Source organism: Aulonocara sp. 'chitande type north' Nkhata Bay, linkage group LG8 (assembly GCF_057382095.1).
Source record: "Aulonocara sp. 'chitande type north' Nkhata Bay isolate Kocher_YH1m ecotype deep benthic linkage group LG8, A_spYH_male_GT1.1, whole genome shotgun sequence".
In the NCBI taxonomy this organism is placed as follows: Eukaryota; Metazoa; Chordata; class Actinopteri; order Cichliformes; family Cichlidae; genus Aulonocara; species Aulonocara sp. 'chitande type north' Nkhata Bay.
The window spans coordinates 7,364,271-7,381,921 of NC_141351.1; the positions used below are offsets into that span (position 1 = coordinate 7,364,271).

Sequence of the window (17,651 nt, forward strand, 5' to 3'; positions counted from 1 at the left end):
AATTCAGGAGCATCAAACATGTTACAGTTATTGTTTGAAAAGGAGAAATGAATTCTTCTTTAAACACGTCCTCTATCATGTTGTTAGCTTAACAAAAACTTAATCACATTTGAGGGTTTGGGGGTTTAAGCATGGTTAGGGTTGGGTAGTTGCAGAGCTACATGACTTCAAACATCTGACTCACAATGCGAGGAAACAAGACAAGCTTCATTTCAGCTCGTCTTGAAAACATTTCCAAGAATGTGCTAAAGCCAAGAGAAATCCAACAGGGGGAGGGAAAAAAAATCCAACATTTGTATAAACGATCACAGATGCTTTCTGTGTGTACAAAAGCAAGCACCTACCAAAACACTGCAGCCTCTTATCCAAGACGCTTACTGAAATGACAGCTACAAAGAAGGATGTTCACGGTGAATGTTGGAAACTAGCAGCTGCTGCGACTCGCAGACCAAACGCTCTTTTCTTTTTCTTGTGTGGATCAGAAACCTTTGGAGGGAGTGTGTAAACACGTTGAGAGGCAGAGACTGTTTCTATAGAGGCAAACAGAGATATAACCTTTGTTTATGAGTGCAGGCGGGCCGGCTGACAGTGTGTATAAGTCAAGCGAGGCCAGCCCACTCGGAGATCTGCTGGCACGCATTAATCAAGCACCGGCGGTGGGACGCCTCGCCACACCTCTGCAGGACTTTCTAACCAAAGCGAAGGGGAATGACCACAAGGTTACTGTACCTCCACGAGACAGAAGGCACGCTCTGATTCAACACTGCTGGGAAGAAATGCCTCCCCATAAAAGTCTGCTAACTGTGAACGGCGAGGATGACGGCAATAGACTTTAAACATCAGAGAACGGTTCGTCTGGAGTCATTTCACAGCAAGAGTTATTACAGCAATAATATCCAAGAGTGCGTCCTTCAGGGTGATTATGGCTGTGACAGTGATGCAATAGATGTGAGGCACAGAGGCACATTACTGGCTCTTATTGCTGTTTTACAACTCGTTTAAAAAAATGGGGAGAAGACTAATTGTTAGTTCTGCTTTATGGTAATTGTGAACACAGTTAAAACTCATTTTTGAGATTCATTGGTTTCTTTACAGTGTAAAGAAAACTGCAGGAGATTACAAGCAAAAGGAGCCAACACAGCTTCTCTATTAAAAAAATGAGCATTTTATTACAATAAAATGCTTATTTACAAGGCAAGAGAGAATTCTTCTGTTGGAAACGGTACAGTACCTCTAAAAAAATAAAAACAAAAATAAAGGGGTGGGGTCGGGGGTGCGAATAGCATTCACAGGCAGCTTGGGAATTACATATTTGCATTACAGTGGTCATATAGCTTACTACAACGCCAGCTGAATCCCAAAAAAAAGAAAAAAAGTGGAGAACAGAAGCTTTTTACACAGGAATCCTCTGACATCTTAATACAGTTCAAGCAGTGGATGAAATAAAAGTCAAAGAGCAACATCTGTTATTCACAGGGCAACAATACTCCTCATTTAGAAGGTATAGCAAAGAAGCTACAGGTTTGGGAGGACACATGACCATCTGAGAAGAAAACAAATCAAAGTGGAAACGTTCCAAGATCTTGATGCGTGTAAAACACATCGCAAACAACAAACAAAGTGTTTTAATTAGAAACTTCCACAAGAGTAAAAGAGTGGGTACCTAAACAAATCCTTGTAATACCACTTTGTCACAGTAAAGAGAAGGGCCGCTGACATTACGCAGGATCCCTGTCATTCTGATACAAAAATAAATATACAATGAAGGAGGCTTGTGTGTTTTTTCTTCTTTTAAAATAAAAATAAAATAGTAACTGTTGAGAACACAGGCAAGCTCTGACAACCAGGGCTTTTGTCTCAATGTGAATTCACTTTCCAAAGAGCAACATAGATGTAACGACCCTTGTCTGTTTTAATCAAACTAAAAAAAAAAAAAAGTGTTTCCCCTTCATCCCGTGAACTCCGCTGTGCCTTTTCTCCTCTCTCGCCTCCGATTTCTCAGAGCCAGGGGTGCCAGGCTGGATCCATGCGACACAGATTGTCGAGGCTGTTTGCTGCAGCCACCAGAGTGTTGACCTTACTCTCGCCTCCCTCGAACTGAGCCAGGTTATGGAGGCGAGTCATGATTGCCGTGACGGCCTTCTGGACCAGCGAGACCAACTGCTGGGAGTCCATGTTCTCTGGCTGCCCAGCTGGGGACAGGGGAATGGACGTGTCCTCCTGGGTCTTTTTGTGCCACGCGATGATCTCATCACGAAGGACGGCCTTCAAGATTCCATCCACCTATGAGAGAAAGGAAATCAGGAGGTCACTTTCAGGAAACAGATTCATTTTTTAAGAAATATACGAGGTCTAGAATTTAAAACATCAACATCCTGATGATAAAACATTTGATTACTAAGGATTGACCACATCAGGATGCAAACAGACTTTCCCTTTTTATACTGCAATGCAACAAATGATGTAAAAACTGAAGTTTTTATACTGCAAACTACAGTCATAGAGTTTATATGAAGCTCTCAAATATATGATTATATGCCAGTCTCCTGGGCAGTGTGTTCAAACAGTCTGCCGTGGAAATGAGAGCAGTGAAACGTGACAAAAACCTCAGTTTATTTAAAGTCCCTGCTAATTTCAAACATACATATAAAACAAAGCTGTTAACTCCAATTTAGGGCATGGCAGTCATCTGCAGGGAAATCTCTGAGATGTTAACAGCTCATTACGGTGACACAGATCTGAAACGCATAACCATCAAAACCAAGACCTGGCAATCATCGCCTGACTACGTACGCGCCGTTCCCTGCCCTCACCTAAAGTGTTTATTCGGTTTCAGACGGCACTAGACTGTTTAAATAGTTTAAGGCTTCACTATATCTGAGTGGATGATTGTTAAGTGTTTGTGTTTTCCTGTGCTCTGTGGTAATACCTCTCTGCTCTGGCCACAAGCAGCACTGGTCTCTGGCATTCAGTCCCAACTAGTTCACATGGTCAAGTGTTCTGTTTATTTGCATCTTAAGTGCTTCTGTGTCTGGAACATCAGTCAGACTTTAAGTATGAGCTTGACCCATACACAGGCCTGTCATTACTGCCCTGCTTTACATATATTACACAACCCAACGGCTGCTACTGTTTTTCACTGCTTTGTTTTTAGTTAAGCCTCAGACCTAAACCCAGAGGAAGTTCACCAAGTTTAAGTGCCAGGCAATATCTGGAGAGCGCCGCAGGAGCTTAAATTTGACAACAAACCGCAACGCTCGAGTCACCGCGAGCAACAGCAATGGCAGCCGACTGACCCCACTTCTTCTAAAAGCTTCCAAGACTCATGTGAATAAGTTATATAAATTAAACAAATGTAATTCTTCAAATATATCTGAGATTTAAACGTAAACTCAACATTTTTGACAAGCTCGTGTTACTGAATGTTTTAACAGTGATGTGCTCCTTAATTTTCACGAGCCTAAAACTAACACAGTGAGAGAGGTTTACAGTTAAGCTGTGATCTTTTGTGCGATGGTCAGTAGAAGCCAATCCTCTGTGCCATCTTCTGTGTTGTCTTATTAACAAACTAAGGCCAACATTGAAGCGACAAAAAGTGCAGTTCCTCAAATGACCACTTGAGGTTTGCTGCAGAAGTGAGTAAATCTCCTCAGGCTTGCATTTTAAAACAAACACCTTCAGGGGTGAAGTTAACATGTTAGCCTCTGGAGATCATTTTTCACCCTCATAAGAACTGTTTAAGGCATAAAATTAGGGGCATGGCGGCACTAATAAACAGGCCGAGGTTGTAGCCAGAAGCAATGTGATAGACCTCACCTGTGCTGAATCACTGAACTGGATCTCACAAATATTATTCCAAGCTCTGAGGTACAGACCATCCAAAAAGCAACTGTACTGAACCGTTTTCAGCTCATAATTTAGCATTTTATTTGTTTGTCCAAGTAGGGTCACTTCCAGCTCCATGGAAAAAAAACAACCTGGTTTGGATATGCATCATGAAAAGTGAAAGAGATTCAAAAGTGTCCCTCCCACTCGTCCACTAAAGTTAAACCTCCAATCAGAGGCTGTAATCAATCCATGTATTACTTGTTAAAGTACAGGATTTCAAAGTGCTGTGATTTTATGGCTGTTCACCTGTAACAATCAAAACACAGACTGTTAGAAAGAGCGGATTCATGAGCTTCATGTCGTTGGCAGGCAGTGTAACAGCAGCAGCGGCTGCAGTGACTCCAGACATGCTTGCAAAAGTATGATTATCGTATGGATGCATGCCGTGCGCCTGGAGGGGGAAACAATGAGCACTAGAGTTTTGTAAACTTCATATTCAGCCATTTAATTTCAAGTTCACTGCAAGCTTCTATGTCTATTACCCATTACTTTAAAAAGCCGTTCTGATACACTATGTAATGTATTTAAAAAGAAAAAAAGGAAGCAGACGTGGCACCTTAAAGTTTGGCTGTGCAAAGCACCGAGCCACAGCGATCATCGAGGCGGTGAGTGGGCCAGAGACGCCGATGGTGGTCAGGAACTCAGAGATGTTTGGCGTCAAGCGGAATGGAACGGGGCGATTAGCATCCAGGTCACCTGTGGCGTCATTGATGTCGAAGCGGAAGTAAGAAACGTTGAGCTTTCCTGTGTCCTGAAATCAGAGGAGGAAATAAACATAACTTTTATACAATGGCAAAAAACAGAAAATAATCAGGAAATATAATTTTCTGCAGTGTAGTCCACATTCCTTTAACCACATTAGCACCAAGAAAACAACTCCTCGTCTTCAGTAAAGCTGGGAGAGCTACAAAACAAGCTCATGCCAACAAAATGGCTGCAATTATTGATCTTCATGTCCCAGAAACAGTAACATGTCAAACTATCCGCAGCACAGCATCTATAATCCTTAACTCACCTCCACTGCCCCCTGTTCCCCTCCCCCTTTGCTCTCTGCTGACTTAAATATATACGGCTGAGTTTCATCTTTTAAGCCTGCATTTATGTGCGAGAAGGCCGCTACACAAGCGACCATTCCAGGAAAGATAAGCTCCCTTATATGAAAAAGTGAGTAGCTCTGACAGCTTTATAGCAGAGCATTTCATTCCAGCTCGTGCTTGCTCTCCTCCTCCTCTGTCTGGCCTCTTCCCTCCCTCCCTCTTTCTCCTTAACACCCCCCCTCACCTACATTTCATTTGCTCCTCCAAGCCCCAGCAGAGGGCCTAGAGGCAGTGGGCTGAGACACCAGCAACTCCCAGAAGGCACAGATAAGCCTGCAGACTGTTGGCTGTGAAGGCAGCGCTCAGAATGCTAAAGCACCAGACTAGTGGTCAGCGATGGCTTCATTTAGAGGCCGGTGTGAAAGGAATGATGCAACATTACTGTGCAACGTGAAGTGACTCGGGGCTGCGGGCTTGACGGTGAGAAACCTCAGTGGACAAATTCCACAACAAATGCCAAAGAGTGAAGACACTTAACACTATAAGGAAATTCAACTAATTCTCAAGGCATGATGGGATGCTTTTACTGACCCTTTTTTCCCACAATGGTGTAAAGTATCATATTGGATGATTTGTGATATTCTGGTGCAAAATGAAGATGCATGTTAAGAAAAGGAGGAGGGTTATTGTTGATATCTGGATACAACCTTTGCCTGCAAACTATAATGATGAAATAATGGCTCAAATGTCATTAAGACTGGCTCATTTTTACGTTGTTCTGTCGTAAAAATGCTGCCATTGACGTCCATTTCTATCGTCACTGTATGAGCTCAATAATGGCACACGCCCACTGTGCTGCTCTGCACCATCCAGAAAATAATATAATTTCCTTGAGAAGCCCCTGTTCGTTTATTGAGCTGTTGATGTCATGTGTCATTGTGACTGGTGGAGCTGTTCCAGGGTGATGATACAAGTGATCTGACTGACAAATAGCGAATTTATTAAGCACCACGCCCTCCAATTTATATTCAGTGTCAGTGAAGATGCCACACTGCCTGTGGTGTTTGTACTTGTTGTTGATGTGTAGTTAAATTTGGGCTTATAACTGAATTAAGGACCTATAAACATTGTTTAGCAGTATGCTTGGTGCTGATTCCTAATTGAGCTCTATATGAGTCAACCTTAAGTAAAATACGGTCTTTATTTAGTCAAGATGAGGCACTGCCGCGGGTTGTGATGTCCCGTCCTTGCACATACACTCTCAGTTTGTGTGTGTGTTTATATGTGCATACACTCTTCGCACTAAAATCCGCCTGTGTCTAATGGGATCTGTGGAGTGGAACAGGCAGAAAGGGGGCTTAATACTAGTGCTTAGCTGCCCGGAGGAACGCCTGTCAGCAAAGGCCGATTAGGATCAGAGGGGAGGGGTGGCCGACTGACACAATCATCTTTAATAATGACTTTGAGAAAGCCGCCTGCAGACCCTGAGCAGCAGACAGATGTGTGGAAGCGCACACAAACATGGCCTCTTCAAATTGAAACGTCTTTGATAGCTGAGCAGTGGGACTGAATATAACGCTCTGTCAAAACATCCTTTGCATTGACAGCGGCTGGCTGACTGATAGGCCTAGCGTGAATGTCATGGGGGAGAATGGTAATTCATACAGTCTGATATGGAGAGGGTAATGGAGATCTATTAATGCATCTAAGAGTGTGTATATCTATTGAATTTGCCCCTGTCAAACTGATTTCACTTTCTCCTAGGAAGTCCAACACATTGCTGTTTGTGTGTGTTTGCGTGCATTTCCCACCTGTGCTATCTGCAGCATCTCAGGGTTGAGTCTGTTGAGGTGGAGCATGAACTCTGCCAGACCAATGAGGGCCAGCTGGATGGTGAACATCTTTCGGAACGTCCAGTAATCAGTGGCGTTGGGGAATGTGTGGAGAGCCCACTCCTTCAGCATGCTGCGGGGAACCATGTTGCCCTGCACCTCTTTGAGAATGTCCCTCAGGACCTGGAAGTATACCATGAACAAGGATTGGAGGTTAGTTGGGCAGGGTCTTCTTTATTTGATACATCAATTGTCTTTTGCCATCATTATGAATTGCACCAGAGGTTTTAGTGGGTTCTCTTTAATAGCGTTATCTGACTATGGGAACGTCTCCTATGTGACCCCATCAGCAAGCTCAGCGATGGCCATGTTAGGAGAGGCTGCCCATGTTAGGAACCCCCTCCCTCATTTAACAGAGTGACATAGTGTGGGATGTCATTCGAAAACCACTTCTCAAATCTCAAGAACTCTGTTGGCAATTGGGCACTAAACTCAACTTTCAAAGGTTTTGAGCGCACCACTGGGACACTAGCACTCTGTTTCCAACATTTCAGTTCTACACGAGCTCACAGTACTAATACTGTTAGTGCTAGTGTTAAGTGGCAATGCTTGCATCCTGAAGAGCAAAAGATTTCCCAAAGTGAAGAAGCAACACTTCACTAATCATGGCTGCAGCTAACAACCCAAACGGAGGCTAGCTTGCTCGGCTAACCTGTCATCATTTTTCCTCCCTTAGCTGAGAGGGGATGGCCAGTGAGTGGCTCAACTTGTGCACAGCTCAATCAGGATCACAAACCATACTGTTGCAGTCGGTCTGTGGTGATTACTTTATCATTGCTTCAGGTCTTGGCTTAAAACTGTAAAGCCTTCTCAATGTGTATTTGGCAGCTATTTCATAAAGTCACAGTGGTTTTGAGGGAAGACCATAGGCTAGCATTTTGTGATACGGCATTTCATGAATGCTGCATGCCTTAAATTACTCACAGAAACAACCGGCTCCATTGTGAGACCTTCACGTAATATTAGCTGCCCTCTTCAGTTCCCCATTTGAACCCCTATAATAGGTTGATTAAAATTGCTTTCCTTGAAGACAGCTCTATTGATTACTTTAGCCTCAGCTAAGCGTGTAGGGGGGATCCATGCTCTCTCAGTGCATCAGACATGAATTCAGTTCTCTCTAGATAACACAAGGGTCAGCATGCAGCCTAACCCCACCTTTATCTTCAACGTTATAGGCATGCTCCCCTATAGATCTGCCTGCGTTTTAAGTGTGCATTAAGCTCAGCAGGTGTAGGAGAGAGTCAGGCTGAACCCAAGAGCTAACAATCTAATATTTTTGCAATTAGATGACATAACAGCTTGCAAAATCAATTTGTTCTTTTCACTTTATTTCATCACTTTTTAGAGAAAATCCTCCCCATCCAGGGAAAACTGAAATCTCAACAATTGCAGATTTTCAAATTAACTTGGGGTTTGAGGGTTTCTTTTCAGGCTGAGAAATTAGTGCATTTCTTATGCTACATTAATCATTTAATATCAATTATTTAAAAATACCCACAGAGCTGAAAACAATTTTCCCCTTAGATGATTAAAAGTTAAGTTTAGCTCAAGTGTGATGTGAAATTTCAAATCAGACACTCTGGATGCATGTTAATGCAGAACAGTACCACAACACAGTTACCTGGTGGCTAGCTTGTGTGCCTCTAGCCTGCACAGTGGCCAGGCGATCGTAGTACCGGGAGATAGGGTTGTCATGTTCGATGCCCTTCTTGGCACAGCGCTGCTTGTAGATTTCTACCAGTGACAGAGATGAAGGATTGTCCTCAACTAGCCGCATCTGAGGCGACACTGCCACCACTCGGGGCACTGAAGAGATGGAAGAAGGATGAAGGAAAAAAAGGTGGAAAACAGGCAAAGGAGAGCAGAGGAAGGAAGTAAAATAGAAAGAAGCACAAGAGAGAAAAATAAGTGGGAGGCAGTGATGGGAACACAGCCACATGAGTGACGCAGAAACTGTAAATATTTGTCTCCGCTTGCTAGATAAACTCCGAGTTACCATTGGAAACCATAAACCTGCAGCTAAAATACTCTGGAGTTTGGGAAAAACAACACTGAAGGCGTGCCTTCAGTCAACACCAAGCAGGGTCAAAGAAGGTAAAAGGCTGTGCACAGGTCACACAGTAGAAGCAGTCCAAACATTTACATGCAGTGACACCTCAAATCAAATCAATACCAGCAATTCATGTTTGAAGGAACTGGGTTGGTTTGGGCTGTTTAATGTTGTGTGCAGATTTCCCCTTAAAGACACCAATGAGCAAATAAATGTGTAAAACAAACATCTGCAGAGAGGCAAACCTCTTATGTAATCTCCTCACATAAAGATACTCGAAGAAATTGGTTAAAAAGCAGTATTTTCCAATATTGGCCATGTTGACTGATAATGATATACTGACAAGACATAAGATTACATGTTTTTATGTCTCTGTTTTCATAGTATTTATATGAAGGCCACTTATTTTAATATTGAAGATGTCTTTGTTTTCCTGGCACTAAGGAGGAAAATAACAACTAACAGGAAAAATTATTGGGATTAGTTACCAGCCAAAATACTATTTTAAACATCAGTATCGAGCCACAATTTCACAATCAGCAAATCTCTAAACAAAATCATCCCCTTTCTATTCCTAAAATGCGCCCATGCCTCATTTTAGTCATACCAGTAAAGAAGAGGTGCCTCTTGGTGGTCTCCTTTCTCTTCTCAAGACAAGGGTTTAGGAGCCGGAGAAGCTGCAGGACTCTTTCCTCTCGACGTGACTCAGTCAAGCAGGCATCATTCATCACCAGGTAGGGGTAGATCTTTCCATTGTGGCCGCGGATGTAGAGACGGCGTGCCGCGGTATTGTGTTTCTGAACAATTTCCACTCTGGGCATGAATCTGTACAGCGTTTCAGAGGAACAGAATCAGAGCATTAAACAGTGTGGGAGAGAGGAAGGGTAGGAACAACTGCGATACAAGAATGGCACTGGAGTACATGTCGAAGCCAGAATTTAAAATGAAAGGCTTTAAGATCAGGATAAAATCCCCGGGGGGGAAGCTCCAGTAAAAACAGGTCAATCTGACAATCGTTAGCCACTTAAATAATTTACTAAGTACCAACCATGACTACAGCAAATTCCACATGTGCTTATTAGCCCGGCTGCACCCGTGTAGAATAATGATGTACCTTGCAATCTTGATGTAGTAGTGTGTGGGTTTGGGCATTAGGAATTCGCCCGGAATCTCAACTTCAGCTGTCTGTGCAGAGAAATTGCTGAGGAAGCGACACTTCTCCTCAATGAGGAAGAACTTGGGCAGCTGTTTGGTTTTCGCCTCCAAAATTTTGATCCACTTCTTTAGCTTGGAGATGAGATTGTGAAGCTTCATGGAGCCTGGCACACTGAAGTCAAAGTCTGTAAGGATGGAGAATAGTTATTTCCTATACCCATTCATAAAAAAACAAAAACAAACAAAACAACAGAAAAAAACCTTGACTTGTAGTGAAAGCAGCTTTTAAACAACAGGTCCTTTGACAATTTGATGTTAACTGTATAACTGTATAAAACCACATGCAACCTCTGAAAGTGGTCCGATATAATCTGCATGTGTGCATGGGGGAAAAAGGAGTATGTTACAGTTGTTCCTCCTAAATGAACTACCCTCAAATTCCCCCTTCGGCAAGACATTAATCCCTTAAGTGTTCCAGTGGACCCGCTTTACATCACCAGCAGGACAAGACTGTAAAACTGAGCAGTTTCCGTGTGTGTGACCTTTAACCACCTATATACAAAAAATGTAAAATCATTTTTAAAAGTTCGCTAAAGCTAGAAACTAGAGACCAATTTGCGCTCTGAGGACGTTCCTACTCAAAGCAACGTAAAACATAACTAAGAATAAAAAAAGAAAATATATTTCAAAGCTTATACATCAAATGACATTTCAGTGTTTGCAAGGTCTCTTTGAAACCACATATTAAGATTAATTGCAGTAAGATCTGGGTGTTGTTCTAATCCAGTAACTAAAAACACCTTGTTTTACTCTTATGGTCTACGGCAAGGCAGCGGTAACACACATTTACATCTGGGAAACGGCCTTTTTAAATATTATGTTGCACTGTTGCCCACTCCACTCCAGCAGTGCCTTGCTTAAGGGAACGTCACAGATAAGTTATTCATGGCAGCACAAGGAGAACTGTTTGCTCTATTGACTTAAAACTCCCTGTCGGAGGCCAGGAGCTGATTAAATTAGTGCCATAAAAATGAGAGTCTTGAAGTATTAAATTCCTGTTTCAAGTCACAACTCATATTGCACATAACATATTGAGATGAGCTGCAGCAATAACAACGGAAGGAGGGGAAGTGAGCCAAACAGGTTTTCCATTTTAGAGTAAAGCCCCTAGGACAATTCTGAAACACGAACACACACATACACACACACAGATGTGCACTCGACTACCTCTCCTATTTCAGTACACCCTGTTGTGCCGCCTGTTATAATGAATCCATGAAACTGCAAGGCCTTGCCATTTCAAACCCGTTCAATCTCTCCTCCTAATACTTTAAATAAGCCCTTTAAAACAGCCAATGTTCTTTTCGGAGTGGCCCTATTTCGCTATCTGTCCGCCTGCAATTCACCTGACTTGAGAGGTAAAATTGAAACAGTCCTGTGAAAATTGCAGACCGACAACAATTCAGCACCATAAAAGTGTATAATGCTTACAAATAGAAAAGGTGAGGCACGCGCCACTGTTTCAAAGCCATGAGGAAATACAGTAATTTCACTCCATCTTCATCAAATATAAAACATTCCCTCTGTTTAAAACTGGAGAACCGTCACAATTCATTTAAAAAAAATGAATGAAAAAGCTTAGCGTTTAACATGTTATCATACATGAGCCATCTAATACTTTTCCTGATAGAATCAGAGATTAACATCTCACCTTTCATTATAAAATTTAACTGCTTCAATGTGGTAGTCATCTGCATTATGTTTAGGACTCAATGTGTGAACAGAGACTATACGAACAGAGACTATCGATAAAAAATCGACGCATTACTCATTTTGACTAAGATCCAAATCGGAAATATTTAGTGTCATTTGCAGGCCGTCATTAAAAGGCAAACAAGATACAAGTTGTACAAACTGTGATTACGCCAATTTTAAGAGTGGACATATTCCCTCCTTTTGTATTTAAATCCTGCTCCTCAGATGTGTGCCGACAATGTAAGTAGAGTCTGTTGCTGAGAAATAACGTTTGCTCTGTACCGGGTGCAATACTGAAAGTGAGTGGATAAGGGAATTATTTTCAGTCCCCCTGAACTTATATTTGACCCCTGCTTGGTGGGGAATAGGATGCTGAGAAAAAGAGTGCAGTGTGGAAAGTAGCCAGGCTGTTCTCTGACCTGTGTGTAGAAGTCAGTGCTGCTATTCTGCCTTACCTGGCTGTGCCAGATGGTCTACACTGCTGAAGCCAGGTTATAGATTGTGGAGCTGGAGGTGGGCCACCTTTCTATACAGAACCATCATTTCTTCATGTACTGTCCTGGCCCTGGCTTGTGCCTGGTTGACTTTTCTGTAGCGAGTAAATTCTGCTTTCTTATGGCAGACTGGTGAGCTAAAGTTTTAAAGGTTTCAGAGGTCACCAACATGCAGTATGTTTACACTTAAGACTTCTCACTAAAGACTATATAAAGTTACACAGGTGCTAAGCCAAACTGTTCAATTTAATCATAACACTTAGATTTAACTCTTTAAGTCTAACCAAGAGGCAAAAAAATTCAAAATCCAGGAAATGTGTGTGTTTTTGTTTTAAATATATTAAAAAACAAAACAAAAAACCTTTTCTAACAAAGGTCTCTGGAAAAGATCCACTGCTAAAACAGTAACTCATGCAAATAGCATTCTTCGTAATTGGATTTGAATGCCTCCCTGCTGCCAAATGTTATATGTGCACACATAAACCCATATTTTCCGGCCCACAAACCCTGTGAAAGCGAGTGAGCCACTAACGTGGTGCAGGGAATGGGAGCTTGGCTGCTCTGCAGTTCCGTAAACCCTGTTTGTTCCACTCTGGAGGGCTTGTGTGGTTTCGGTCTCTGTCGGCCCTGCTCCCGCGTAGCCGTGGGGACAGCTGTCTAGTGACGGTCGGCAGGCACCCTGCGAGGCAGAAGCCCTGGTGACGCCTAGCTGCGTGAGCACAGCTGGCGCCGTAACATCTGGTAAGATTCATCATCAAAGTGCTCATTCTGAGTCTGAGCTCTGTCTTGTTTGTGTTGTTCATTCAATCAGTCTGTACACAGCTCCCGAGCTTTTACCCGCCAAAGCCACCACACCTGTCTTCATGGTTTCTCACCGACTTCACATTAGTTTTCTCCTCTCTCTTCTTCCATCATGCGTATTAATCTCGGTCATTTTCTATGTTCATCAGGTCTGGTTAGCCTGCATTACTACTTCTTATTCTGTTTTAGTAAGAAGACATTTTCCCCCAGCTGCTTTTCATGCACTCGCTCTCCTTGTCCTCGGTCTCAGGGCCAAACACATTAGCTGCACTGGCCAGGCTCAGTACTAGTTAAACGGGAATAGCAGATGAGAATAAAGAGCAGGCAGGAGGAGTTGTTTGGAAATGCAACAAATAAAAGGAGGCGCGAGTTTACTGTGGATGCAATTCAGAAAGAAAGCAGAAGAAAACACAAAGGTTTATGTGAACACTGAAACCTGGAGGGGTCTTGCAGATGGTCCATGTTTGAACTGTGGTTCAACTCCCTTATGTAACACGGGAAAACAGACACGTGGCTTCCAAAAAAACAGGAGAATGATTGTTTTGAGGTAATGTCTCAGAGGGGGTCTTGGCTAAAATAAAACAGCACCTGCCTCGCTGCATTCCACAGCTTTCACATGAATCTGAACACGCAGGCCAAAAACTGACCACAGGTTTCATTTACTGCCTTATAAGCATACACAGTGCATGACAGGAATTCGTCTTTTTAAATGTGTTAATCCATAACTGGGAAAAGATCAGAGACTTCCTCTTGTTGCAGAGTCTCATTCAAGCCATTAGTGTCCATGTCTAAGCACTTCAGAGAAAACATCAGGAAAGTAGAACGAATTTTCCAAGGCTCCAGGATATAAAAAAATAGGGAATTATAAGAAATAAACTACATGCTGTCTAGAATTCAGCTGTTAATGGGCCATCTCAATTATGGCATTCTATTTGACATTAATGTGCCTGTAACTGGAGGTCTGCCATCAAGTAAAACAAAATACAGACAAAAAAAAACAAAAGATAAAAACAAAAAAAAAAGATGCAACTGGACAAATTCAGTAAATTCTTTTCATTGCTGCTGTATCAGAGGACTTTAGTGAATCCACACTGACAGTAGTTATTTATGTTAGTAATTCACAACCAAATCTATTCCTCTGTAAGTTTTCTATAACAAGAACAAAAATGCCAACCACTATATATCAGGAAAAATGTTTTATCATTATGCTACAGCAGCAGTAGAGAAAGCAGACTTTTTAATTCACCTACTTGTGCCAATACTGTATGAGCTAGATTTAGTTTTGGCACAGCAGACACCTGGTAAACAATGCTCAACAACAACACAGCCAGTACAAGTTTCAACAACAAAGCACCTGACTACTTATGAAACATTTACATTTCAGTAAAATGCCTCGTTTAACCAACACAATTTTATGGAAAGAAATTTTACTCAACTTTTTGTGGTCTGTAAAACCTGAACTGAAAACCGGCTTCACCCTCATATAAAACCCTCGAAAGAAATAAAGTTGTTCATTACAGGGTATTTCAATAAGTTGATAGAGGGTTTTACAGAGTTTTGAAAACCCCCAATGAAACCAGAGAGAACTTGAAATGTTTTGCAGCTTCCAAAAGAGCAGGAGGAAAACAAGTCTTCTGCTTTATGTCATCAAACTTTGACGAGTTGTTGATATCATCACCGCAATGCTGCACAAGCTTAGAATAGAAATGCTGCTGCCTTGTGTATAATCAAACCCGACGTGGGCGTGTGTACATGCAGTGTAATAAAGGCACAGACAGACACACATGCAAACACCTCTCTGACCAGTCACCAGCCCCAATCCCTCCCTAAAATCCAATCATCTAGTTGGAAACTTTAATTACATTGTAGAGAGCCAGTGCTCCAGCTGCTCCGAGCGACAGCGGCAGCCTGCTCTAGCACAGATATGAGCTGCACGAGTGTCTGTGTAGATATAATGTGACCGGTTCAATATACTGTTACAAAAGCCAGCCATACACCTGACTTATCATTTAAATGAGTATAGACGTACAGTCGCACAAGTGCTGCTTTTGTTTGCTGAAGGGCGGCTGGTGTCTGGTGAGGGGCTTCAGTGAGGAGAGCTAGGAGGTGTTGTTGGTTTCACTACGTGGCCACTTGTCACACCTTGTCATACTCTCACAAAACAGCCCCCCCCCCCCACACACACACACATTTTACGTCTTTTCATATTCACTCAATGGCTCTGACGAAGCTTGAAAACTGAAACTGAATGTAAACATGGAGAAACAACCTCAAACAAAAACTTCTTCAGTGTTTTGCCTTTTTGTATAGCTCTATTTGACAGTATTTATAAAAGCCAACCAACCTGTTGTGAACTGTCCCTTCATCTTTTGGAAAACAGGATCCTGGGCTGTGGCTTGGGCCCGGCGGGCCAGTGACTCAGAGGCAGCGCTGGAGAACATGTTGGAAACATTGGAAACGTTCTCCAAGCCGACTCCAAAGGTGCTAACGAGCTTCTTGACAAAGTTGAGTGTGTGGGGTGTGATCTTGGCATCAGACACTGCACCACTCTTTTCAAAGGCCACTGAGTAACATTTTGCCAGGCCCTGCTGAAGCTGCCTTAAAACCTGTAGAGAGAAGAAGGAAGAAAAGAGAATAAAGAAATGCTGTAATGATATGGGAATTATTAGAGACATCCTGTCCTTCTTACAGACTTAGACATAAGTCATTTCCTCAGGAAAAAAAAGATGCAGCAATGTGACCAAATTGAGGGAAAGAAGGAAGGCAATGACTATGTTTCCCCTGCTTGCCCAGTGGAATGATGCATAGAGCCTGCAGCTGCTGCCCAGTGCCCCTGATCATCACAGGTAATCACACAGATACACACTCATAGCATCCCTCGCCCCATCCTACACGCTCACAGCACCCATCCATCACTTGTCTTCTCCCCTCTTACTGCATCACCGTCTGCCAGACTTCCCCTACAGAACAGAATAGCTGCTGTGTGTGGAAGCTGCTTAGCAAGGCTAAAACTATTTAAAAGTGCATCAAGTTCAGTTTGGACAGACGCACCTCATTATGTGATGCATACATGCTTAGCTTTAGAGTTTCACATGACCCTTATATACAGAAGATGTTCAAACTGTCATACATGAAAATTTTCAATGGCAGCTGTAATATTTTCTCGCCTTCTGATCTTCTGCTGCAGCAAAATCTGTTCTGCACCTTTTATTACTATTTTTCCCTCACCTCTTCATGCCAGTTCTCTCTGAACCACACCATCTGGTCTACGATGCCCTCCAGGGAGGAAAGCAGTGTGGGGTGTAGCTCCCGCTGCATGTGCATTATACGGCTGCAACGCCACATCGGGGCAGTGGCCCTGATTGGCCCTGGGTCTGAGGCCCCTGAGTGAGGCTGGGCCCCAATTGAACTGGGCTGCTGCTGTCCAGATGAATCTGGGAGAAAAGAGTGGAAAAGAGGAGAAAGCAACGGAGAAATGATGGATTAGAAGAATGCAGAAAATCAAAAAAAGTGGGGAAAACACAAGATGAGGCCAATTCAACACTGTCCTGATAAATTATTAATAGATAAGGACTTGTTAAAAAACAAAAAAACAACAACAACAACAACAACAACAACAAACCAGACAAACAAACAAACAAAACCCACCTTTTATTGTTCAAAGTGTGCTAAATCAGGCAACACACTACAGGCACTGTTTACTTACCGCTTTTGTAGCGTTCCCTCTGCTCGATCTTGAGAGTCAGGTAAAGGGTGCGGATGGGGAAGTAGACAGCCTGGGGGTACACTCGTCCCACCTAGCAGATAAAAGAGGGTCACAGATTACATTTCAAAGACTCCCCCTAAGGACTGCAAAGGAGAGAGAGGGGTGTGGATAGAGGTAAAGAGGGAAGCGATAGAAAGAGAGACAGTGAGAGAGGGACAGAGAGATACTGTATGCCTATATGTGTCAGGGTGAGAGAGTGAAAGAGAGAGATCATACAGATACTGCCAAAGACCTGTACTCTTACAGAGGGGGTGTTTGAAGCTTTGAGTCAGTGGAGTTAGGGGAGTTAAAAACATGTCATGGCTGAGCTACAAAACTCAATGTGACTGATGATGAAACTGCCTTCAAGACTTCCAAGAAAAGTCACTGACACCACTAGAAGAGTTAATGGTCAAAGTTGGGACATAAGAGGCTATGAGTTTTAAACGCACAGCAAATTTACCTTTAAGTTACTGGGGTGCAAATCCTTTGATAAGTAATACACCAGGTGAATTTAATGGTCGTCTTTTATTTAAATTTCATGGAAACCCCACGTCAGACACATAAAAACCAAAATTTCCAGAAGCCTCGCAGTTTTGAACAAAGTGAAACAATTCCTTGATAAAGATGCACTTCGTACTCTGTACTGTACCCTGGTTCTTCCATATCTTACATATTGTGTGGAAGTGTGGGGAAACACATATAAAAATACAACTAATCCATTAGTCACAGTACAGAAACGAGCACTGCGTATTATTCACAAGGCTGGTTATCTAGATCATACTCACAAATTCTTTCTTCAGGCAAAGTTACTTAAATTCCAGGATCTGGTTA

The 17,651-nt window shown here is 42.5% G+C and overlaps 1 protein-coding gene across 2 annotated transcripts in view; it reads right to left on the reverse strand.

Annotated features, from left to right (window-relative positions):
• Positions 1 to 1,142: 1,142 nt before the first annotated feature.
• Positions 1,143 to 17,651, reverse strand: part of trrap (transformation/transcription domain-associated protein) — an 86,037-nt gene continuing 69,528 nt past the window's right edge. For both annotated transcript variants that reach the window (XM_086303080.1, XM_086303078.1), the window contains 9 exons: positions 16,779 to 16,869; positions 16,301 to 16,506; positions 15,417 to 15,678; positions 9,982 to 10,207; positions 9,475 to 9,692; positions 8,439 to 8,623; positions 6,737 to 6,940; positions 4,445 to 4,639; positions 1,143 to 2,283 (listed from right to left, as the gene is read on the reverse strand). In XM_086303080.1, coding sequence (XP_086159206.1) covers positions 1,999 to 2,283; positions 4,445 to 4,639; positions 6,737 to 6,940; positions 8,439 to 8,623; positions 9,475 to 9,692; positions 9,982 to 10,207; positions 15,417 to 15,678; positions 16,301 to 16,506; positions 16,779 to 16,869 — 1,872 coding nt within the window. In that variant the 3' untranslated portion in view covers positions 1,143 to 1,998. The remainder of the gene's footprint in view (positions 2,284 to 4,444; positions 4,640 to 6,736; positions 6,941 to 8,438; positions 8,624 to 9,474; positions 9,693 to 9,981; positions 10,208 to 15,416; positions 15,679 to 16,300; positions 16,507 to 16,778; positions 16,870 to 17,651) is intronic.